The sequence below is a fragment of the Ursus arctos genome, unplaced genomic scaffold, assembly GCF_023065955.2.
Source record: "Ursus arctos isolate Adak ecotype North America unplaced genomic scaffold, UrsArc2.0 scaffold_16, whole genome shotgun sequence".
NCBI lineage: Eukaryota > Metazoa > Chordata > Mammalia > Carnivora > Ursidae > Ursus > Ursus arctos.
This window is the reverse complement of record NW_026622830.1, coordinates 39,580,459-39,605,728: the sequence shown is the minus strand read 5'-3', so window position 1 is coordinate 39,605,728 and position 25,270 is coordinate 39,580,459. Positions and strand designations below refer to the sequence as shown.

Here is a 25,270-nt window from a genome sequence, read left to right as displayed (position 1 = left end):
GCAACTCCCCCAAACTTCTGTCACCAGGTGTGAGATGGATGTTGACCCTTCAGAGTGGGTTCAGTAAAACCAGAAATGAGGTGCTTGGAACAGCTCACTGAGCACAGATGCTGTGCTCAAAAGAATGCATAAAACGGGCAAAGCAGCACTTGTGATCTCCCTGGAAGGAGACTCTAACACTCTCTGGAAGCTGCCTCTGAAATGCATCATCTGCAATGGGGACGAAAGAGGTGGGCATTCAGCCCCAGTGCTGGGCATTCAGCCCCAAACCAGCATCTCCTGAAAATGAGTTCTTGATAATGAACCTTGATAATGAACTTGATAATGATTTCCCAACCTGAATAGGAATCCTTGGGGAACGGGTGAGACATCTCTGAAAGACATGTAGTTGTCTCTGTCTGTCCACATTTTGAGGTAAGTACCCAAAAAGGACTACGGTTCATTTGTTAAGAAGTGACAGAGCCCTCCTTGGGGAGTCAGTGGGCACGGATACATGTTAATTATGAACAGTCATCTATGACATTAGTATCATTTCGTGACACCCGCGGAGGCATTCAAATGAAAGTCACTGATACACATGGCCTCTGTGCCCAGATTTCTACTTGTGGTTCAGCAGAAGCAACTCTCCCTCTTGGTCTGGAGAAGCTGAAGGAACATTCCTCCAAAGCACCCCATACTTCTCCTTGGCCGCATATCATATTATCTATGTCGCCTGTCTTTCCGGCAGAGGGTGGAGACCTGGAGCTTTGCCCTGAGCATAGCTTTGCTGCCTGAAGAACTCAACTGTGCTCGTCACTCTCAGGTGGCTTCACTGCCGTAGGTGACTGGATTGTCTGTCCCTGCTCGGGGCCCATTTCAACAATGCATGCGAATGGAAGGACACGGGGGAAACATTTCTTTGCTAGGATTAAAGAAACTGATAAAGGTCTTTAAGGGAATCCTAAGCATTTAAGCCAGTCTCTCTCTGTCATTCCCTATGGGGGCAGAGCCTCACCTTGAGGATGACCTTATCTCACACCACCTGCCTCTACTTACTTTCAGAGTCTGGAGACAGGAGTACAAGGGTATGAGCTTTGGGGTCAGACACACTAATGGCTCTCCCATTTAAGCCAGGAACTAATTCCTCTTAAGCCTTGTGTAGGAACAATCCCTGCTTCCTAGAGTTGTGGCTTATCTTAAATGAGTTCATGTATGTTGAGTGACTGGCACAAGGTACATGTTTGATTAAAATCCGGCTCAGCAGACGTGTGCTGGGGCTGACATGAGCCAGCTGACTCTACCTGTCTCTCCTCAACTCCCACATTCATTGATGTCATGTTTGGTAGCTTGAATACCAACATGGTGGGTGTATTTACACTGATGAAATATGCAAACTCCCCAAACTGGGGTTCCTTTCACCCAGAGAGTCAGCGTACCAGCACCTCACTGGTTTTGGTATTGTTATTTGCTATCATTCACTAGCATTTGCTGGCCAGTTATTTTGCCCAAGTAGCCCCTCACTAATGTCAGCTGCATTCGTACAAATCCCTCCAGCATTTCTACTTGTATGAGAAGAGGCCATACAGGGCAGAGGAAAGGCAGCATTTAACGGTCTGCTTAGAGACCTGTCTTAGAGACCAACATGCCTGAGTATGAGATCTGAACTGAAACCAGCCTCCTCACCAATGTCTGGCAAGGCCAGTGGCACATCGTGGAACCATTCTGCACGGAAATCCCCCATGATTTCAGCACGCAGTTATTAGGAAACGGAGAGCAGCTTCCCAAGCTCCTTCCAGCCTAGTGACAGCATCCTTGGGCCATCGAGTGTGACTTTAACAGTTGCGTCCAGCTGCTGGACACAAACCCCCAGGAAACCTGATGAGACTAAAATCAGAACCGATGATCCAATTAAAGCCCCCCAAACCTCATATGCTGACTCGAACCTTGTGGGCTCTGCATCAGCATTAATAACGATTTTCTTAAAATCACTCAGTGGTTTGGATAGCTAGCTGCATCTCATTAAGAAGTCAACTCCTCCTGCCTAGAAATGTATACTTATGGCACTTAGGCAAATGATCCTTAGCAAGATAAGGTCCTTAAACTGGCCAGCCAGCTGAAAGGGCAGTACTCCCCATGGCTGAAGGATATTCCAAGGATACTTCACATGAGCAGGACAAATGAGAATAGCAGAAATGGACATTAAATGCATGGAGTTTAATCCAAGATAGGGGTGACCACTTAAAGTCTTTTTTCCACATATGGCTCTTTTAAGGAATAAGATATCCCTCATGAGTATAGGAATGGGTATTCTAATTGAAATTTCACCTTGGGTTTTCTGTTTTACAAAAGGCAGGCAGAGTCCTTGTCTCAGGCTGAATTTTGTCAGAAGATGCTGAGACAAGGGTTTGAGTGCAAATACTTCATTTAAGAAATCATCCCAGAAAGCACCAGAGGGGAGTAGGGAAGTGAGACAGGAAAGGGAAGGCAGCCAATACTGGGTTTGAGCAAGTTCCACTGGGGGCCTGTGGGTGATGGTACAGAATCTCGTCGTCCAACACCACACGTTGCCAATGGATACGTGAAATGTGTCTAGTCTCAACTGAGATATGAATGTAACGCACACACACATTCCAAAAACTTAGTATGGAAAAAAGAGAATGTAAAATATCAGGCTCATATAATTTTTATATTGATTATATGTTGAAATGATAATATTTCAGATATGTTATACTACATAAAATAGTATTAAATTAATTTCACTTGTTTCTCTTTACTTCTTCCAATGTGATTACTGGAAAATCTGAGGAGAAACAGGAGCTCCCATTTGAGGTGCCCATCCCATTTCCTCTGGACAGCAGTGAAGCATAACCCGTCTCAGAAGTGTCCTGCACGGGTCCACCAACTCTTGCCCAACATCGGCTGAGGGCTATTCCAGACAAATTAACTCCCTGACACCTTGAGTTTGCTTTTGCGACCAGCAAACATCACTCAGCTGAGGGTCACAAGAACTTTCCCTAGATCGCTGTTGATACCGTAAAGCAATAGCGGGTACCAAGGATATACAGGCAGGGAATGGACTATTACAGCAATAATACCTCCTTCATTTCTGCTCCTGCCTTCTAGATCCTCCCTCTACTTCTCCTGCCGTCTGAATCCACTGCCCTGGGGAGACCAAGGGAACCATAGGACTCAGGCATGTTTGGACCAGAGAAGAAGCTAGAAGCTAGACAGGAGTTGGGATCATTGCTACAGTGAGCTGTTACGAAGAAAACACCTGCTGGTATTTTTCCATGAAGACAGCGGGAGATCAGGGGAGGGAGAGAGATTTAACTTAACCAGGAGAAAGGACCATTTTAACCAAACCTTGACTAACAGAGATCGTTTACCTCAGAATTTAAATTGCTTCCCATTAACAGAGATGCCCAGACTGAGGTTGTTGGTGATTAATGGATAGAGTTCTGGCATCGAATAGCAGGTTACACAAAATTAGGACCTCTGAGATATCGATTTTAATTTTGAAACCTGGCCCCATTTCATGCCTAGAACAGTGTGGTTGCCAAAATGGGGAACAAGGAGTTCTTATACTATGGAATTAAGTTCTATATCCTTCCAATATCTAGTAGAGAAAGAAAGAAGTGATAATTTAGTGAGTGTTTACTAAGGTCCAAGAAACATTTCGGGTATATCTCATTTAATTCCCAAACAAGATTGGCCCCAGAGGTGTAAACTGAAGCCTACAGAGAAAACTTGTACCCAAAGTCCATAAATGGAGTGCCCACCTTAGGCCAGACCCAATGTTTGCGACCACTAGATTTCCCTCAACAAACACTGGACTTTCTTGAGGAATAGGCACACATCTTATTTTCTGATACTGAGAAAAATATATCCTAGGTACCAAATATATGTACCAAAGATGGCCACGGCAAGCTTTCAGGTCCCATGTGCTCTACAAAACCTCACTGCTCCCCATCAGGGGATGGAGCCTATTTTTTCTCCCCACGAGCCTGGCCAGGGTTCTTAATGACTGTTCTAAAAAGAGTCTTGTGGCAGTCATTCTGTGGGACTCCTGGGGCTGAGGCTTAAAAAGGGGACAGCTCCAGCTGGCTCACTTTGCTCTCTCTAGAGGAACCACTTTGGAGCCCGGCTGCCATGCTGAGAGGAAGCCCAGGTTATAGAAAGAGGCCATGCATAGATGTTTCAGAAAACTGCCCCAGCTGGGGTCTCAGCCGAGAGCCAAAATCAATTGGCGGCCAGACATGTGAGGGAACAAATCTTCACAGGATTCCAGCCCCCCACCCCCCACCCCACCACTGAGGCTTCCTGATGAGGCCTCAGACCTTGTACAGCAGTAGGATCAAGTCAGCCCTGCTGGGCTCTGTCTGAATCCCTGACCCACAGAATATATGAGCATAATAAGCAGATGCTTTAATCACTAAGCTTTGGGGTGATTTGCTACCCAGCTCTCTTCATTATAACATCAGGTTCCATTTTTACCTCAGCTTTCAGAAAGCTGAAAGTTTACTGCTTAAATATGCTAATTGTATTAGCCCTAAGAGTTACACAACTACTTTCTTATTTTATGACCCTGAGTGTACATTTCTATTTTTTTGTCTTTTCATGCCGGTAGAGTTAACATGCAGTGTTGTATTCGTTTCAGGTGTACAATATAGTGATTCAACGATTCCATTCATAGAGTACTCAGTGCTCATCAGGGTAAGTGTGCTCTTAATCCCCTTCACCTATTTTGTTAACCTTCTTATGTTTTTCTTTGAAAAATGTGAGGCATACATAAACAACAAAATGATCTTTACCCATTCTCTATGAATAACATCATAAATTTAATACCTGAATCTTCTTTCATGTCAACACCTTCTTCTTCATTATTATCATCTATTTAAAAAAAGGGAAAAGACAAAGAAAAACTCATATAAAAGCTAGAAATTCTCCCATCTAACAAAAGTTCAAAGGCAAAAAAAACACTCAGTAGAAAAGAGAGTGGGATCATGCATTTCTATCGTCTCATATTATTATGCTAAATTAGTGTAATGTAACGTAAATGGACATGAGAGCTCAATTTTAACACCTAGGGTTTACATTTGCTTTTAAAATTTTTTAGGTATGTCTAACAAAACTATATTTGCAATAATTTGTTTGCTTTTAAAGTTACGCACAGTCACTTTGGTCATTTCAAAAGGACAAAAAATAAAAATCACACCCTTTAAATGCCGCACTTTCTGCATCCATGAAAGGGACGCACGCTCTCCTCAAGAATCTAGAAAGGTGGAGCTCGCCATTTGGGTGTAGGCTGACATGGGGTCCAATCCCTGCACGGCGGTGTGAAAAGCGCTAGTTTGCTATGCAAATCCAAACCTTTAACCATGGAAGCTCAAATGCCCCCCATACCCAGCCCACCCCACCCCACCCCAGTTGTGTTATTCCCACTCAACTCCCCTCATCCCAATGAAACTCCCTGTACTTGGGCAAGGACGCATGTGTCCTCTGTGCTCTGGGCGACTCAGTTGCTTTTTAAACTTTTTTTTTTTTAATAATTTTTATTTTGTTATATTAGTCACCATACAGTACATCCCCAGTTTTTGATGCAATGTTCCATGATTCATTATTTGCATATAACACCCAGTGCACCATGCAATATGTGCCCTCCTTAGTACCCATCACTGGCCTATCCCATTCCCCCACGCATGCTTTTTAAACTTTTGACGTGCTGTCCTTTCTTTTCCTTCATTGTAACTCACATCCAGCCAGTGCTGAGTCCTGTCTTATTACCATGTTTTTTCTTCTCTATTCACATCACTACAACTCAAATTCAGACTTTCCTATTTTGTGGTTTCCTAACCTGCTCTTCTTTTTCCTACTCTGGACTCCATCTCCTTTTACACATAGCTGCCAAATCAATCTTAAATACAGCTCTGATCTGGTTCATGACTGTTCAGTGACTCCTGTGTGCCTAATGAGAAAGGTCTAGACTCTTGGGAGTTACACTCAAGGCCAGCAGTATCTGGTTCTGATGATTTCTCTTGGTTTCCCCTCCTCTGTCCCACTCATGCTACCACCTTCACTCACTCACCACTTCATTCTGTTTTCTAAGATCTCTGTTAGTTTCCTCTACCCTCCTTGGTCCTGGAAGCAATGCCTTTCTCCATCTCTGTTCACACTCATCCTTCAAGGCCAGGCTGAGGCATCATAACATCTGTTCCATCCAAGTTTGAGTGAATAGTCTTCTGTTCAGTGTACCTTATTTTTAATGCCTTATCTGTATCAACTTTAAGGACCTTTGGGTTGAGGTCTGCAGACAGCTCCTCCACCCACTCATTCATTAGGCATGTGACCTTGGAGAAGTTACCCAACAGTTCTGAGTTTCGGGTTCATCAGCTATAAAATGGGATAATAATGCCTCCTCCATATAGCTGCTGTAAGGATTAAATGAGATAATGTCTCATAACGCACTAGGACAGCTACTGGATATTAAGTGCTAAATATTAGTTATTATTACCACCAAACTTTAAGTCTACTTGTTACCATATCTGTCTTACAGATGCCCTTCTCCAGATCATAAATTCTGCAAAGTTAAAGGCTATCTCTTATGTTCCTTTGTATTCCCTGGTATGTAATACAATTAATTTTATACACTCAAATCCATAAAGAAATTTCTGCTGAATAAAATTTCTGAGGTTTTATTTTTAATTTTCTCTGATTTCTCAGTCAAATTGGAGAATTCCCGTGTTTATATTTCCTATCTATCTCTTACACACCAGGACAGCATGGATCTAGGTGATGATTTGCAAACAATGAGGACTCAGTAAGGATTTGTAACTTCCTCTCAGATATATGCTTTAAGTTTAGTAATTTCTTAGCCAAATTTATTCAATGTGACACTCTTCAAAGTGCTAATTATAAATGAAGATTATAGACATACCAGTCACTGGGAATGGAAAATGCATTTAATTTAAGGTTTTAGGAAAGTAATTCTTGATGGGCACGGTTAATTTTCAAAGAAGTAAATTTTCTTCCACTCAAATTGTTAGAAATATTAGTGATGTCCTATATGATTTATTTCTTTCATTTTTTTTCTATGAATAGAATTTTGGGAGAAAGAATATCTTTCTCTTAGGAATATAATTTTCTAACCAAATGATTATCAAAATGTTACAAAGTAAACTCTTCACAGATTCTTCCCTGACCTTAATATATTTAAACAGAATTTTATTTTTCAGAGCCATCTAAAATATCTAGAACCATCTCTATGACAACAGACTTTCTGGAATCTCAGAGTGGGATGAAAAAGAGTCTCCATAGTTTCCAGGGAAAGATAAAGGAAGAGTCAAAGATCCCTTTGCTTGCCAACTATGTATCCATTTGTCCATGTGGCAAACACTCATTGGTAACCTTTTGTATGTGTGGCTTTATGCCTGGGGAAATAGAAAATACCAAGACGAATCAGATTACACAGTTGTCTGGAAACTTATCATTAGTAAGGAAAGTAAGACGTGCAGATACACTTGAACATATAATAGAGAGTAGTCAATGCCATTACAAAAGGTGTCAGGGTAGGGATAGCTGCTTCCAGTGAGGCTACTGGGAAGGGTTTTTGGAAAATGTGACATTAGAGCTGATATTTGAACTTTATAGACTATACTGATAGCATCATCCCTAGAATGTCCCCAGGTGTTGAAGGATCAGACTCGATGTTATTATCCATTTACTCATTCATTTCACTTATTTATCCACATAGTGGTTAAGAGTATATCCAAGATCTGGATTCAGACTGCTTGGGTTTACTTCCAGGCCAAACCATATATAGCTATGCAATCTCGGGCAAATTACATACACCTATACCTCAGCTTTCTTATCTGAAAAATAGGGATAATAAAAGCACTAACTTTCTAGAGCTGGTAATATGTGATACATGTAAAGTGCTTACATGGAGTAAGCAGTCAATAAATACCAGCTATTAGTGTTATGGTGTCATTATTATTACTACTTTAACTACTCAAACAACCATTTACTGACCAACACCACATGTCGGAACTATGGAAGACCTTGAAGATGGAGCTGGCAATCTAGTCCCTGAAAAAGCTCGCAGAGAAGTGGAAACAGCAATCAGAAGAGGAAGTAACAGATTCTCTGATGCAGATAGCCAGATGTTTAGCTGGGAAACAGACAAGAAGCAGCTAGGTCAGAGAGAAGGCCTATGAAGGAGGATTTCCCGAAGAGGTGAGGCTGAAGTTGAATCCTAAAGTGTGAGTTCAAATTAACTAGGGGGAGGGACAGGCTGCAGTGCATTCCTGCCGATGTGGGTGCCCTGCCTACACCCCCTCGTTCCTTGACACTTCTGTGCTTGCCAGCCTGACTTCCAGCCACCAAACCCTAGGTCTCTGCCTGAGGGCTTTCTCAGCCCTGCCAGCCTGACTTCCAGCCACCAAACCCTAGGTCTCTCCTGAGGGAGGCTGCTGGAGAAATATCAGGGAATTAAGACCCCCAAGAGGGCAGCTTTTCACAGGTGACTGCCAGGATTTGCCCAAAGTACTTTAGTTCCCTTGCTTCTCAAGTGGGCTAATTTGGAAGCTTCTCCCAGAGTCCTCCCCTCTCCATCCCAACCCTGGGATTGAGCCAATGGTTAATTTAATTTATAATGTAGCCCTACTGTCTTCTTTCCCTTTCCAGTCTTCTTTCCCACTCTCCTGCTGGTGATTCCTGGGATCATCTCCCAAATAAATGACTTCCACTTGAATTCTTGTTTCTGGGTCTGCTTCTAGAGGGATTCAAACTAAGAAAAAGGTGATCACACTGAAACGAAGGGAAACACATCTGTGAAAACACATGCATATGAACAGCCAAGATGTTTTTAAGGAAATAAAACTAGCTTCCGAGGGGCTGAAGGGAGGAGTTACAGGGGAATTATGGGTAAAGTGGCCTGTTCAAGCCGGTTAATGAAGGATCTTGCTGGGTATGATGGTCAATTGCATGTGTCAATGTAACTGGGCCACGGAATGCCCAGACATGTGTCATACATGACTCTGGGTGTGTCTGAAAGAAATTTCAGAATGAAATTAACATTTGAATTGGTAGACTGAGGAAAGCAGACAGCCCTGGTAATGTGGGTGGACCTCATCCCATAAGTTTAAGGCTGACTCTCCCACAAGGATGAGGGAACTATTACCGGACTACATTTGTGCTGGGGCATTGGGGTTTTCCTGCCTTTGGACTCAACTGAAACACTGTCTCTGCCTGGGTCACAAGCTTGCAGGCATTTGGAACAAAGCAACATCATTGGCTCTCCTGGTTCTTAGGTCTCCTGGTTCTTAGGTCTTCAGACTTCCACTGGAACCCTGCCATCAGGTCTCCTGGGTCTCTAGCTTGCTGACTGCAGGTCTTGGGATCTGGCAGCCTCCATAACTGCATGAGCCAATTCCTTATAATACATTTATATCTACATCTATATTTATATCTCTATCTAAATCTATATCCACTATTGGCTCTGTTTCTCTGGGGAATCTTAATACCTCAGATTGAAGAATTTAAATTTTATCCTGAAAATTACAGGGTTACTAAACAACTTTAAGCAGAAAATGACACACCAGCTTTTGAGAGAGAACATTTTTCATAAGAGAAATTTACTAATAAACTATAAAATGCATGCCTTAATATTTTGGTATTATTTATATTAAAATCCAGCACAGAGTAATTTTGGTCTACAAAGCACCTAATGTGCTGTTACTTATTAATGAAATCCCCTTTAGTTCAACATTATTCTATAAAATGTACTCACTTGAGCCATATTTATGCAGCACATTTCCAGCAAGAATTTTTTTTCTAACAAAACTGGGGAACAAAAAAGCAATATATGAAAGAAGAGGATAAGCCTATGGAGATAAGGAGGCATGCCATTCAAAATTTGGAAGCAGGGGCGCCTGGGTGGCACAGTGGTTAAGCGTCTGCCTTCGGCTCAGAGCGTGATCCCGGCATTATGGGATCGAGCCCCACATCAGGCTCCTCCGCTATGAGCCTGCTTCTTCCTCTCCCACTCCCCCTGCTTGTGTTCCCTCTCTCACTGGCTGTCTCTATCTCTATCGAATAAATAAATAAAATCTTAAAAAAAAAATTTGGAAGCAGTCAGGGGACTGATGGAGCATGGGCACAGAGCCACTGCCCTTCCAACAGTTCTTCAAGCATCGTGCTTCTTTGTTAGAGGACAAAAATCAAATAAAAGGTTCTTAGCCAAAGTGATACAAATATCATTTCAAAATAGAGGGCAATTCATCAGGTGGTATTGTTCTGTGTGTTCGGAAATGCCGATTCCAGAAAAACTCCTTCCCTTCCTCGGCAGAAAGGACCCAGTGGCTGAGGCTCCATTTCATCTCACGGGGCCTCTCTGACGTTAATTTCATAATGGATGCTGGTTTTATTCACTACACCCTCTCTGCCAGGTTACCCTGTTGTGTTCTGCACAAAAAGTACAAATATGGGGGCGCCTGGGTGGCTCAGTTGTTGAGCGTCTGCCTTCGACTCAGGGCGTGATCCTGGTGTTCTGGGATCGAGCCCCGCATCGGGCTCCTCTGCTGAGAGCCTGCTTCTTCCTCTCCCACTCCCCCTGCTTGTACTCCCTCTCTCGCTAGCTGTCTCTCTCTCTCTGTCAAATAAATAAATAAAATCTTAAAAAAAAAAAGTACAAATATGACTAAAGTTCTCATTTTGATCACAAATGAGTGTGAAAACAAACTGGTTTCCCGTGAAAAACCAGTTTTCAGTAATAGCTTTGTGCACTTTAGAAACCCCTTTAAGAACGTGTCTAACCTACTTTGAAGTCTGTAATATCTACTTCACCTTCTTTAATGGAAGACAGAGTTTGCTGAAAAACAGAGTATGCTGTGGATTTTGCAATCACTCGAGATCGGTCTTACTCCTTTATCCAGAGTCGCCATAAGGAATGCAGTCTTTTGGAAAATAAATGGTATAAAAAGAAACAGGTTACAAAACCCTGCAGAACTGTAGTTTCGAGTGTGGTCTGTGGACCAGCAGCATCATCGTCACCTGGGAACTTGTCAGAAATGCAAATTCTCAGGTTCCACTAAGGATCTATCGAAGCAGAAGCTCAGGGAGGGACCTAACACTTGCTTCACAAGCTCTCCAGGAAATGCTCTTGCAAGCTGCAGCTGGAGATCCGCTGAACTGATATTTGAGTGCTGGAGGAAAAGCTTTCAAAAACATTAGATGTCCCACTTTTTCGATATCCACGCTGAGTTACTTGGTGATATTTAACCAACACTAATACTGGTGAGGGGTGCCCATGCCAGATGGTTGCTGGGACTGAGGAACAGTCATTCTCTCCATAAGATAGTTTCCTTCTGTGCTGGAAATTGCCCATCTATCACACAGCTGGATGGTACAGTTATCGTGGCCCATGGTTAGGACCCCAAGATTGGCTAAGAGACCTGTATGTGGATAGAAAATTGCTGCAAAGAGGCCTGTGGGTTGCATGGAAAAAGAAGTACGTTATGAAGGAGAAAGTTACCCTTATGGGGTACTAAAGCAGCCTCTCCACTCCCCAGGGGAAAAAAAAGGATGGGCACCTGAAATTCCTTTGTCAAAAGATTTTGGGGGCATCCACACCAGTAGTCAGGTCTGCCAAGCAGAACAATTATGACAATCTAGTTGTGGCTTTTATTTCATGTGCTCTCAAGTCCTCTCTCTTAAGGCTTAATTCCTTCACACAGGCTTCTTCTGTATCCCTTATCTTTTAAATATTTCATTACTAAGGGCTTCTAGGAGCAATTTACATTTGCAGAGAGAGGAAATATTATTAGCCAAAATAAAGTGCTCCAAGCTTTTCAGGATTTCCGTGAAGTATGGAAGATGTACACTTCAGACGACAGTATGTGAAACTCGACAAAGCAGAAATGCCAGGCAAAGAATGACAGATAAAGGGGACGTCCTTGCAGTGTAGAGCTCTTCCATTAAGTGGAAAACCTGGACCTACAGAGTCTAACAAATTGCTAACCTCACTTTCTGCAAGGCAATTGACAGAAGGAAAAAAAAAAAACGAGCCAAAGGTTGTCCCCTTCCACCCCACCCCAACAGGTCCTTGGTCAAGAGGAGTACTCAAATCTTATTAATTTATAAATAAATCAATAAATAAAAGGCACTGCTTAAAAATGCATAGTTCTGCTGTTTCTGGCTTGGCAAACGGGGCACACAATGGTATCGATGACTGAGATATAGGATTTCAGAGGAGAAAGATGGGGTGGGGGGAAGGATTTTGAATGTTTCGGAGGCATTGAGTTGGAGATGCCTGGAGACGCCAGCTGGAGTTGGCCTATGTGCGGGCAAGCATACTAGAGAAGCCTGGCAAGAAGAGAAGTAGAAGACAGAATGGTCAAGGGGATAAAGGCTGCCCAGCAAAGTGAGACAAGGGCTGCAAAGGGTCATGGGAGTCACGTAATCCAATACACACTGGTTTAGTAACCATGCTGGACCCATCGAAGAGCTCTCTATGACCTCAACAGTGACCGCTGTAACAGGGTACTGGAAGTCACTAATCGCTCTAGATCACGGAGTGAACAGCAGTTGAAGTTGAAAACCTCAAAAACCTGTAGCTGAGGGTCCAAGTCGGAGAAACAGATGAAGAAGAATAAAAGTTGGAGGATTTCATTTACTCTATTCCTTATATTTATCTCTATTCTTACCTCTGGGTCTTATTAGGAATTACGTCATTCACACACTCTACCTCGAAAAGGGTTCTTTCTCCCCCTACGCTGGCCTCAGTGTGTTTGCCCACAGAACAGAAACCAGTCTACCCAGGACATTTGAAGGGTCTTTTGGAAGCACCATGCGTGGGTCTCTGTAAAGATGCCTACAGCATCTCCCTTCTCCAAGCCGCGTTTTGTCTTGTCTTTGTTTTATCGAAACCTCCTAATGAGATCAAACTCTGCTTAGTCAAGGTCTGTGTCCCCAGATCTTTACGTGTTTTGCTGTTTATAAGCGTTTGCTACACACGCCGCACAGTTCCCCCTTTTGAAGGGACAGACTGCTTTCAGTCTACGCCTGCTGCTTCTTCCTGCATTCAGGTTGCCTGGTTACAGCAACACTTCACTGGATTTTCATTGAAGGCAAAATGTGTTTGTAGCTTTTGAGGCCCATCAAGTGGAAACGGTTCACACCCAATGCCTAAGAAGGCAGTCAACTCATTTGTGTCACGTTACAGAGAACATGTCTTGTATAATCCTAAACATCAACGGGACCCACATGTTAAAGGTGTACAAACGTGCAAAAATGTGCCAAGTCACTGTAAATATTCATAATTAAAGAAATTTCTGAATTCTTTCACTTTGTAGTTTTTGGGTTTTTTCCTCTACAACGAATGTGCCATTTGGGAAAAAAAAAATGTACAATTCAGACTGGGTACGCAGGTTTTTGCGTGTGTTTCTTTGACTTACACAAAGACAACTGGTGAATTCGTTCGCTAGTGTTGCTGTCATGAACTGCCACACATGTAATGGCTTAAAACAACACGAATTTGTCATCTCGCAGTTGTGTGGGTTGAGGTCTGACCTAGATCTCAGTGGGCTATAATCACGATGTCCTCACGGCCGCGCTCCTTTTGAAGGCTCTTGGGAAGGATCTGCTTCCTTGCCTTTCTGGCTACTAGAGGCCATATTCTTCAGCTCGTGGCCCCTCTTTGCCATCTTCAAAGTCGGTGACCCACATCTCTCTGAATATTGGTCCATAGCCATTATCTCCTGGTGACTCTCTTCTACCTCCTTCTTCTAACTCCTAAGGACCCTTGTGATTATATTGAGCCCACCCAGGTAATACAGGATAATGTCCCCATCTTTTGGTCATCTCACTAGCGACCTACATCTCATCTACAATCTTATTTCCCCTTTGTAACGTGACCTAACATATTCGCAGGTTCTGAGGTTTAAGGCATCCTTGAGGGAAGGGCATTTTTCTTCCTACCATACTTTGTAAATCAGGAAGCATATTACTTTGCCTAAAAAGTATCTGAGGAGAACTAAGAATAATCCTATTTAGAAATAAGATGACTTCTTTTGGGATCAAGTACATAGGCTTAATATAAAGGTGATTTTTGAGTTTTTGAGTTTTCAACTTCATTCTCTAACAAAGAGGGTTTCGTCTTTCTTTTTTACTTTTCTTCCTTTCTTCCATTCTTTCTATTTTTACATTTCTCTTTCATCTTTCTTTTGTCTTTCTACCATTCCTCATTGATTTGATTATAAAGAAACAATATCACAAAGACAAGGGACAAAATGGGAAATTCCTCGCAACATATATTTGAAAGAACTAAGAACCTGACTATACAAAAGGTTATTACAGATCAATAAAAAAAGGTGAAATAGTAAAAAATGTGTGAAGGATATGACTAGCAATTTCTCATGAGAATTTTGGAGATGCAATAAATAACTGAAAGAAAGAAAAAGCCGTACTAGAAAAAAAGGAAATATACATTAATAACCTGATTTCATGTATAAAAGTGGTAACATCAAAAGATGAGAATGTGCCCGATTGGGAGGAGTAGAGAAAAGTAAACTCTCATATACCGCTCATGGGAATGTGAACTCAGTGCAATGGGCTGAAGGTTTGTGTCCCCTGCAAAATTCGTATGTTGAAATCCTAACCCCCAATGTGATAATATTAGGAGGTGGGGCCTTTGGGAAGTAATTAGGTCATAAAGGTTGAGTTCTCACGAGTCCCTTATGGAAGGGACCCCAGAGAGCTCTCTCTTTCCATTGTGAGAGTACAATAAGAAAATGGCCACCTGCAACCAGAACCCCACAGCACTGGCACCCTGATCACTCAGGGTGCCTAATGCAAGGTATGGGCCTTCACATTTTTGACTCTAGGAATGATGACCCCTCGGTTGTTCAGTATATGACATTGACCCAGAATGGTCAATTTGACAATTATTATAAGTGTCTGGGCTAGTGTATGCATTTTGAAAAAGTAATTCCACTTCTCGAAAAGTATTCTTAAAAAATGGTGGTTGTATGCTAATATCTATCTATAAAGATGTTTTTCTGTTAAGTGTTATTTATAAATGAATAGAGAAAAATTTGCAATAATAATTCCCAGTTCAACTGTATGAGTTTGGGTAAACACTGGGTCCATTAAAATTATGTTATGGAAGAATATATAATGACATGAAAAAAAGTTCAAGATTTGTGGTGACACACAGCAAGCGATAAGACTGCATTTCTGATCGTTTGCATTTTTCATTTTAAAGGACCCGAAGGATAAAACGCAAAAGGTAATTCATTTTCGATGGCTTGTATCTTCTTCGTTTTGATGACCTACTTCTACTATAAATCTGTACTACTTTTGTAATAAGAAGTTATATGCTTTTTAATTAAGATGGTCACAAATAATTAAAATGCCTCCTTTTAAAATTGTAATAAGAAAAACACACGAAAAACAACAACAAAAATTGTAATAAGAAATAAACATGCGCAACTAACGAATCATCGAACTTTACATCAAAAACCAGGGATGTGGGGCGCCTGGGTGGCACAGCGGTTAAGCGTCTGCCTTCGGCTCAGGGCGTGATCCCGGCGTTCTGGGATCGAGCCCCACATCAGGCTCCTCCGCTAGGAGCCTGCTTCTTCCTCTCCCACTCCCCCTGCTTGTGTTCCCTCTCTCGCTGGCTGTCTCTATCTCTGTCGAATAAATAAATAAAATCTTTAAAAGAAAAAACAAAACAGGGATGTACTGTATGGTGACTAATATATATATAATAAAAAATATTAAAAAAAAGAAATAAACAGGGATATTTTAAAATTTATGATGCTTGGTCTAGACACCTCTCCGAATATTCATTTACATTGTTATGCATTCTATTTGGAATGGGTCCATTACTGTGTTTGCACATAATGAAAGCAAAGCATAAAAAGGTTAAGCGAGATGTGCAAAGTCATACGATTACCTGCTGCTGAGTGTCAACACTTCTCAGTCAGGGATTCACGGATTGGAGATAAGCACCCTACTTATTCCACAGATCCTTCCATCCGAACTGCCCTTCCTCCTCTCTGTCACTTACAGAATCCTCGGCATCACCTCTCTGTTCCTGCTTAACCCTGAAGGTCACATTCTTCATGAAATTTGCCACAACCACCCTGGTCCTCAGACATATTTGTCTCTGAATTCCTGGGTACTTTGACCATACCAATGCTACATTTGATTATTTGCTAATGTTGTCTTCCAACTGTTCTGCACAATACTTACCTTTCAGGCATATTATAAGAACTATATCTTAAATGCAGCAGGGGCCAAAACCTTGGGTATGTAGTAGGCATATAATAAATTATTTGTTGATTGATGGACAGAAAGATAATGCATGATGTTGGATGAGAAAAGCTTACAAAATCAACTGAGAAGAGGAGATGAAGAAGAGGTCATGTGAATACTTCGTCTTGTTAGATTTAAGAGAGTAAATCCAGATAAAATTTTTAAAAATATCATGCCCATTTTTCAGAGGATATAACTTAAAACATTATTTTGGAGAAATACTCCTTCCTGCAAAATACAGTTGAGAATAATTGCAATAAACCAACGTAGGCTTTCCCTAACATGGGGGAGGGGCTGACCACGGGATTTTTTTATTTCCAACATCAGGATTCTTTGACATAGTTCCAAAACTGTAAATTTGACATTGTTATTATGAGGAAAATTAATATCCCTAAATTCTCTATTAGAACTTAGACTCTAATAAAAAAATTGACCTCCATATTCCAAATCTTTGAAAAATACACACAATAAATCCTGCATACTGAAAAATAAAAACCTTTTATGTAAAGAACAAAGAGATCTCTGAGTTGAATCGTATAAATATTATTTGCCATAGGCCATCTAATCGTGTACTGTAACTATAAATTATTTGCAACCAACGCCTATGGTAGTTCCATAAAGTAGTCACACTAGACTTTCAAAGAATACATCTGGAAGGAAAAAGTCAAATGTGCTTCACCCACAGCAAGATATAAAACTGTTGGAAAAAAAAATTGTTGCTGGTTTCTTTCCTTTTATGGTTCCTACTGCATTTCCATGATGGGCTCTGTTAGGGGTGGAGTTGTGTCCCCCACAATATTTTGTTGAAGTCCTAACCTCCAGTACCTCAGAATGTGACTGTATTAGGAGATAAGGCCTTTAAATAGGTGATCAAATTAAAATGAGATTATTAGGGTGGGCCCTAATCGCATATGACTGGTGTCTTTACAAGGAGAGGGAAGATTAGGACACAGAGATACACAGAGGGAGGACCTCACGAAGACACAGAGAGAAGGTGGCCATCTATAAGCCAAGAAGAGAGACCTCAGATGAAACCAATCCTGCTGACCCCTACATGCTGCATTTCGAGCTCCAGAATTGTGAGAAAATGAGTTTCAGTTGTTTGAGCTCCCCAGTCTGTGGTACTTTGTCATGGCAGCTCTAGCGAACTATGACAAGCACTTCTCCATCTTCCCTGTGGTCATGAGTAAGGAGCTTTTGGTTTTCCAGTGACGACCTCACTCCTGCTCGCCTTCTGGTCAAAGCACTGCACTGCCTAGATGATGGGGTTGGGATTTGATTTTGAGATCCATAAGGTACCAATTTGACTCATAGTAGATGGTTTCCATGAGGACATTTACAGGTATTAGAAGAGAGAGAAGCATGGCAGCTCTGAACAATGATGGGCAGCAGATGACATTGGGAATGAGACTTTTTCAGTGCTCCAAATGCATCCTTGAAGTCGAAGCCACCCTTGTCTGGAGACGCCCTGAGGAAGCGAACCTATTATCGCTTGTGCAATGACAGATGCTGTTCTCAATTTCTAAATAGAGCTCTGTTGCTTCCTAGCCATATGCCTCATTTTCTCAGGTATGCATCATTTTCCATATCAAAAAGCAGGGTTACTATAGTGCCTACTCTCTTAGAGTTAGCCTGAGGATTACCTGACTTAGCCTATGCATTTGACCGAGAGAAAACAAGGCATAAATGTGAGCTATTATTCCTATCATGAATATTAGGTAGTAGTTTTGCATGTGTTGTATCTTTAATGTGATCTAACCTCCCTTGCACTGTTTTCCTATACATTTTGTCTCAGATTTCTGATTATGAAATGTAAGGACACAGGATTAATATACACCAAAACATAGGTATTTAGTTTAATATAAAATGACTTTATTCCCCCAAACTATTATTATTGCATTGGGAAGGATAGTCTGAATAAGTCAGTCTAGGGGGGATATATAGCAAGTCAGAAAAATTATATTCCAATCAAAGATGGTACAGTTATGAATTAACCATAAATTCAGATTATGGACAGATAATGTATATCATTTATATTAGCAGTCACACATTCCATTAGAAGTCACCTTTATTTCATATTGCATATTCAGAATTCACAAATGGCTGATGCTTCAGCATTGTGGAAATACTCAACAATTTGGGGGGGATTTTGACATTTAGTTTAAAAATGTGCTTACTATTATAAATATGCACTGGAAATAATTTCATGAGCATGCTATGATTCAAAGTATTGATATGAAACTCAGGATGATTTTATTATTATTTCATTTGCTCAAGTACTAAGATGCATGTTGGACTTATTTAAAGTAGCAATTTTTCAAATAATAATTTATTTCCATAATTATTAATGCATTCTAGACCACTAAAACTGTTCCACTTAGAATAAATGTATAGTATGATTTTTGACTTTGCCTCACTGGAAATATCTGCTGATGGATAGATTTGTTTTAATATCAATTGATCATACTTATGCAATTATTTTTTATCATATGCTAGAGCAAAAACAAGTTTTTATCTCAGAAGACACAAAAATGAATGTTACATCATAATTTCTAAACACTCACGAAGTCCAAAATGATGAAAGCTTATGAAATATGCTGTGATATTGACAAGACACGAGAATATTTGCATCACACACCATGGCAAGTCATATTTCTTTTCATGAATGAACATTTTCTCAAGAATACTTAAAAATACAAAAAAAGAGAGAATACTTTAAAAATATAGAAATGCAGGCACAGTCGGCTCCCTGCAGTTACGTAGGAAATAAAGAGAAAGGATGAAACAAGGAGACTGAAACAGAAAAAAGAGTCATTGGATTATGGGGAGAAGAATTTATTAAATTTAGCTCATACGAACAACTACTTACTCAATAGTCGCTAGGTGCTTTACATGCTGTAAATTACTGAGTTGCTGAATTTTTTTTTTAAAGGGGTAAAGAAAGGAGAAGGGAGAAGGTAAAGGAAGAAAAAAAAGAGGCCACAATGACAATCCCTTCCTTCATCCCATGGGGAGTTTCTCTGAATTCACAGTATGGCCTAGTTAGGGAAATACTGTAGTTAAAGGCTCCAGTTAAATACACAGAGCAGATTCACCTTTCAGTGATGAAACTAGAGGTTAGGACTTCACGTTACTCAGAGGAACTTAGTCCACCTTGAACATTAGCACAAAGCTGAACATGTCCAGCAGTTTTCTGTAGCCGTTCTGGACAGCTACCTGTGTCCCACTCTGATCTCCAGGGACGGCATCCTGGATTTACATTTACTGGATGGCTCTGGCAGGCTGCCAGTACGGGCGAACGTGCGCCACTCCCTCCCTCCCACCTGCCAGAGCCACCAGGGACATGGATATGGAAATCTCAAAAGGAAGCTTGAAGGCAGGCATCGACAATGCTCATGGTAGCTTGAAAGTTCCTGGAAGCCATGCTTACCATGGCTGAGGAAAGCACCTTGAGCACTGTGACTTGAAGGGCACCATCAAAATAGCTAGACATTAAACAAGCCTGGAAGAGGAATAATGGGGGGTGATATTCAAATTAACCGGTCCAACCAAATCTAATGACACACTCAATCAATGTAAACAAGGCTCTTTAATAACTTAGATGTTGCCTACATTTGTAAATGTGAACTACGACGAATGAGCCCTTTCGCAGATTGCCCTAGGAAGGGCTGTTATCTTCATTGCCATTTGGGCCAAGCAAATTGGGGGGAATAAGGAGAGAGTGCAGGAACTGTTTGAATTATGGCTATGAATATAAATGGGCTCTTCACAATTTCCAACAAAGGTGTTTAACACGGTGGATGTAGGCACAGGCTTGGACAACTTAGATGTGTGGGGAACAAATCACAGATTATGTGATTTAGGGCCAGACGAAGAATCTTTAGAAGTCATTTGGTCCAGCCCCTCACTTTTGATGTGAGACTCAAGAGATGAACGGACTTCCCCGAGACAATACTATGACTTCCTGGGACAGAAAGGTCGAGGGCTTAGATTTCCCGTCATGCCCTTGAGTTCTTGAAAATTATTACCCAAGTTGCCACAGGTTACTGGTATATGGAGATCATATTTGCACCATTTCCTTAAGCTAGGAAACGAAATAGAATATAACCCATGCCTCCACTCCAATCCTCAATTCCAAAGAAAACAAATCACTTGACTCACCTGCAGGGAAAAACTCGCTCATTTTCTTTTTGTAGATTTTGAAGTCAACTTCTAAGAAGACACAGAAGATGATTCGATCCACCTAGAGGCAAACAATAAATACTCAAAGTGAAAGGAAATATTAGTGACCCTGGAACATCAGAAATATTCCAGAACATGGTTTTGGAGCAAAAAAATGGATGGAAAAGCCTCTTGTAGATTTTTGGTACTCTACTGGTAACTATATGACAGTGTTGAGTGAAGTTCAAATGTGTGTATGAGTTGTTGTTGTGTGTGTGTGTGTGTGTGTGTGTGTGTGTGTGTGTGCACTCTCTATGTAAATAAGCCCATGGGCTCTTTGGTGGAAAGTTGTTATATAAATCAAGTAAGAAATAATAAATGACAATAAGCCACTTTGCAGCAAGCTATAAATAAGATCGGAGATTCCGACAGGATGCCTAGACTTTATGTCCTATAAAACAACCATACGAGCGGGGTATAGCAGAATGATAATAAAGTATGTCAGTAAACAGAGAGCTCTTTGTCCTACCTTCTTAGACAAATATATTTATCAAACCTGTTAGTATTTGAACATGGCCTAAAAAGCTTCTTGTAGTTTAATTTGCATGAAAGTCACTAGCTTTTAGCTTGACATACTCAGAAATGCAACAGAAGTAAAATATAATTAGTTGACAGTGACATGAGGTCAATAGAATTTTAATCTGGGAGATATTCTTGAATAAGTAAGTGCCATCTCAAAAGTACAACAGGTGTGTTGTCCCCTTTTCCTGTTTTGGGAGAGCTTCTCTATGTAAGGTGTTTCTTGGAGACCTTCAGAGAGTAACATGGTAAGCAGAGAAGAGAGACGGAGTGCATCTCATAGCTCACGTATATCTGATATTAAAGCAGTGACTCCATTTCGTGTCTTGAAAATAAACATCCCTTTAGTCCCTTTATTTTAACAATCCACAAAAAGTTAAAAATTAACTCGATCTATCAAACGGCAACTGGTAATTGAATAGAACCTCAAATGAGGCATTTCTCAGGGCAACAGGGGATAGAAGTGGGGCGCGCACGTGGCAGGACGTGAATGAACACAAATGGATGCCATCCACCTAGCCCTGTCACTCTCGCAGCCTGTGGGAAACAGATTCATGTTGGGCAAGTTCCAAGTGCCCAGCAGGAGAGAAAATCTACAGGGATGGGTGGGCAGGGAGGGCTAGGACACAAGGAACGATCAGGGCTCCCTGCTGGAAGCTCAGAGACGTGGCTCCCTGATTCCTGCACAGGTCCAGAGAGGCTGCCTCCTGGCCAGCAGTTCTATGCTAGACTTCTATGCTAGACTCACCAAATACCACGCAGTCCCCGTAATCCTTCCCCCAAAGGACGGATTATAAGAGAAAGCATCTGGCCTCCGGAAATGGAAGGACCGGGTTGCAAATAAACCTTATTTTCTTTTCCCTGTATTCACTTGAGTTTCTGGTGTCCAGTCCCGTCTGCATATCATTAACATTTTCTACAAATGCAAAAACTGTCACCATCAACTCACTCTCCGGGTGAAATATAAATTTCGTTGAATAAATGATTAGCTATCTGTGCGATACACAGTGCTCGTCTCTGCTCTCCTTATGGTGTGTTTATGCCCCGTAGCTAAAGATAAAAATCAGAATGTTGAGCCATAGCAATGAGTTACAAAAGCATCTTCTCTACGGCACCATTTACACACATTTTTAAAGCACAAAGATGCAAAAGTGTAGGGATTCATTCATAAACACCGATATACAGAAACATATCTAGCAATATCACACGTGAACTTCAGAAGAAAGATTTGAGAAAAATATGGCAAATGGGTAAAAGCTATTAACTATGGGGGTAGGTGCATGAATATCCTATTATTTTCTATATTTTTCTGTGTATTTGAAAACCTTTGTAATTAAAAGTCATGACACCAAAGTAAGACGCTGTGTTAGACATATTCTCCTCTCCGGCTGTGTCAAACTACTTGTAATTCCCAAACACCATAATTACTCTTACTTCTGTACCTATGATGGCTGACTTTCTCCAGGCTTCGAATGGTCAGATTATCTCTAAAGCCACCTAATTGAGATCAAAATCAAAACAAGAAAATGTGATTCAAAGCAGATCTAAGGAGACCGAACTGGACAGTCTCACTCTACTCATTTCCCCCTATCTTTATGGTCACTCAGTATAAATTATGGGATTTTAAAAAATACTCCTGTTGCCTGTGTGTGTGTTTGTATGGGGGAGGGTTAGTGAGAGTAATGCTACTCATGGCTGTTAAGTGAACTTTTAACCACCACAGAAACTAAATACAGATTTCTTAAATATTGCAGAGAATTATAATCCACCTTTTAGCGTTTTAGGCTTTGTTACCATGGAAATGGTATGAGTCCAACATTTAGCAGCCTGATTTCTTTTCCCAGAGAGTAGATGGATGACAGGGCAAAGTACTTTTATTTTAAACTAATTGAGTGGCCCATTTCCCTGCCCTGACCCTGAAGCATACCACTGAAAATATCTTGGAAGCAAATTGAATCTAAGACTTAACCCTCATTTGCCAAGTACTTTTATGTATGCATACGTGAATGTATTTATATAGGTGTGCATAAACTTATTCTCTGGGGTTACTGTTGGAAAAGAGCTCCATTAGTTGACAAGCTCTGTGTTTATAAACTCATAATGCATATTGATCAGTGCTTGTGGTGGATCATATTTTCCAAGATGGCATGCAATGAGATACCCCGTCCCTCAGACTTGCTTAAAATGTAATGCTGCTACTCCTTTCGTTGAGAAGCGGGATCCATATTTCCTCCTCTTAAATCTAGGCTTGCCTGTAACTCTGGCAGAAATACGATGTGACTTTCAAGCCCATGCCATAAAACGTGATACTGTTTCTGCCTCGTCCTTTTGGGAGGGTTGCTCTTGTACCCAACCTTCATGCCATGCGGAAGCAGAGAGACCACATGGAGAACCCATTTGTTCAGGTTCTAGCCAATAGCCTAGTTGCAAATGAGTAGCCTCTTGATTTCACCTTCTGGTTTTTGAGCTATCCCAGCTGATGTCACATGGAACAGAGACCAGCTGTTCCTACTGAACTCTGCCCAAATTGCAGATTTACATAGCCAGAAATCTGATATTCTTCTGGTTTCTTCCCATTGCCAATTGTTTGGATTCTTGCTGTTCCAGTTACGCGGTACAGATCTGTCTTGAAAGGCTCAGACCGAAGGAATCAAGACCAAGTAGAAGCCACAATGGGGTGACAAAAAGAACACAGAAGTCTAACGGGTACATGGCTGAGAGATTGGAAATCTGATTCACGCGAAGGGGAAAGAACCTGGTGATCCATTCTAGCCCCAGGTAAGTTACATGAGAATAGATAAGAATGCGTCACTATTGAGGCTCACAAGCATATATTCAATTTTTTCTTTCATGTTAGGGAATAGAACAATTTTGTAAAATGGTTGTTCTTGAGAGACTATGTTTACTCATTTATTTAAGAGATATTAACTGAGCACCTCCGATTTCTTGGGTCTACCCCATGTGCCATTCTCTCACAAGAAAACTTGAATCCAGAATTAAGTGCTTTTTTCCTCAAGACCAAACAATTAGTGACAAAATCTCAGGCATCTTAGCTTCACATCCAGTGTTCTTTCTGTGATATTGCCCACAAGGAGACACGTGGGACTGAGTTTCTAGGCCTGTCACTAGCTCTGTGACATTGGACAAGCCCCTGAGTCTCTCTAGGATCCAGCTTTCATGTCTTCATAAAGGATTGAATGATATCATGCCTACAGTTTCTTCCTTCCTTCCTTCCTTCCTTCCTTCCTTCCTTCCTTCCTTCCTTCCTTTCTTTCTTTTCTTTTTCTTTTTTGATATCTCAGTGATTGTCTACCTCTGTGGTAATTTTGTGCTATGTCAACATAGCCAAGCTGGGATGACACTTCTCTGAATGGTTCTGTGTTAGGGTTGGCCACAGAGAAATTTCCATGAGACTCTGAGGGCATACATGCAGCTTCAGCCATTGTACTACTGGGCAGGTGGGGGTAGGACCCCAGGCGGGGGGGGGGGGGGGTACATTGTTGCCCATCATCTGGGTGTGGCGGAGCAGGGGGACTCACAGCTTTTCCAGCTCCTGCTCTTTCTCCTACCTCAGGTTCTCTGAGTCTAGGCTAGGCACACAGCTCTGCTTCAAAGGACCCCAGCTCCTTCTGTAGGGCATTGCAGCTCTGGGGTTCCATGAAGGGGGAGAGGGATGCATGTGGCAGTTTGTTCATGTGGGATCCAGGTTCCTCTCATGGTTTCCACTTTGTCATTGTCCTCCCCCCACTTCACTTCAGCTTTCTCCTTGCCACCTCTTGACCTGCCTCTTGACCGTCTGTCTTGCTGACACAGTCTAGGCCTCGTCAGATGCAGAGACAGTGGCCTTGCATAAACTCCTTCACCAGTTCCCTCTTCCGGGTCCTGATGAAGGGCTTTTCTCTGCTCAGTCAGCTATCCCCTTGACATTTACTTCCCCGGTTTCTCTCAAAATTGTATAAGATCTAACCCTGTAATAAACCCTGTATTCCACATCACTCATAAGGTTCTGCTTCCTTGATTAAATCCCCAAATGATGTAATCTTTAGTAACATTTCATGGAATAACATTACAGAAACACAATGAGGGGCAAAATAATAATAATAATAATAATAATAATAATAATAATAATAATAATAATTAGTGTTCCTTTTTGGAGGTGTATAACCTGTCAAGGCTACCCAAATTCCAATTACTTCCTTCCAGATGAACTTTTATTGGTAGCCCATCTTCCTGG

The 25,270-nt window shown here is 41.4% G+C and overlaps 1 protein-coding gene across 3 annotated transcripts in view; it reads right to left on the bottom strand.

Annotated features, from left to right (window-relative positions):
• Nucleotides 1-25,270, bottom strand: part of MACROD2 (mono-ADP ribosylhydrolase 2) — a 1,872,659-nt gene that overhangs the window by 151,538 nt on the left and 1,695,851 nt on the right. For all 3 annotated transcript variants that reach the window (XM_057312671.1, XM_057312670.1, XM_057312672.1), the window contains exons 9-10: nucleotides 20,458-20,539; nucleotides 4,825-4,869 (exon numbers count right to left, since the gene is read on the bottom strand). In XM_057312671.1, the coding sequence (XP_057168654.1) occupies nucleotides 4,825-4,869; nucleotides 20,458-20,539 (127 nt within the window). The remainder of the gene's footprint in view (nucleotides 1-4,824; nucleotides 4,870-20,457; nucleotides 20,540-25,270) is intronic.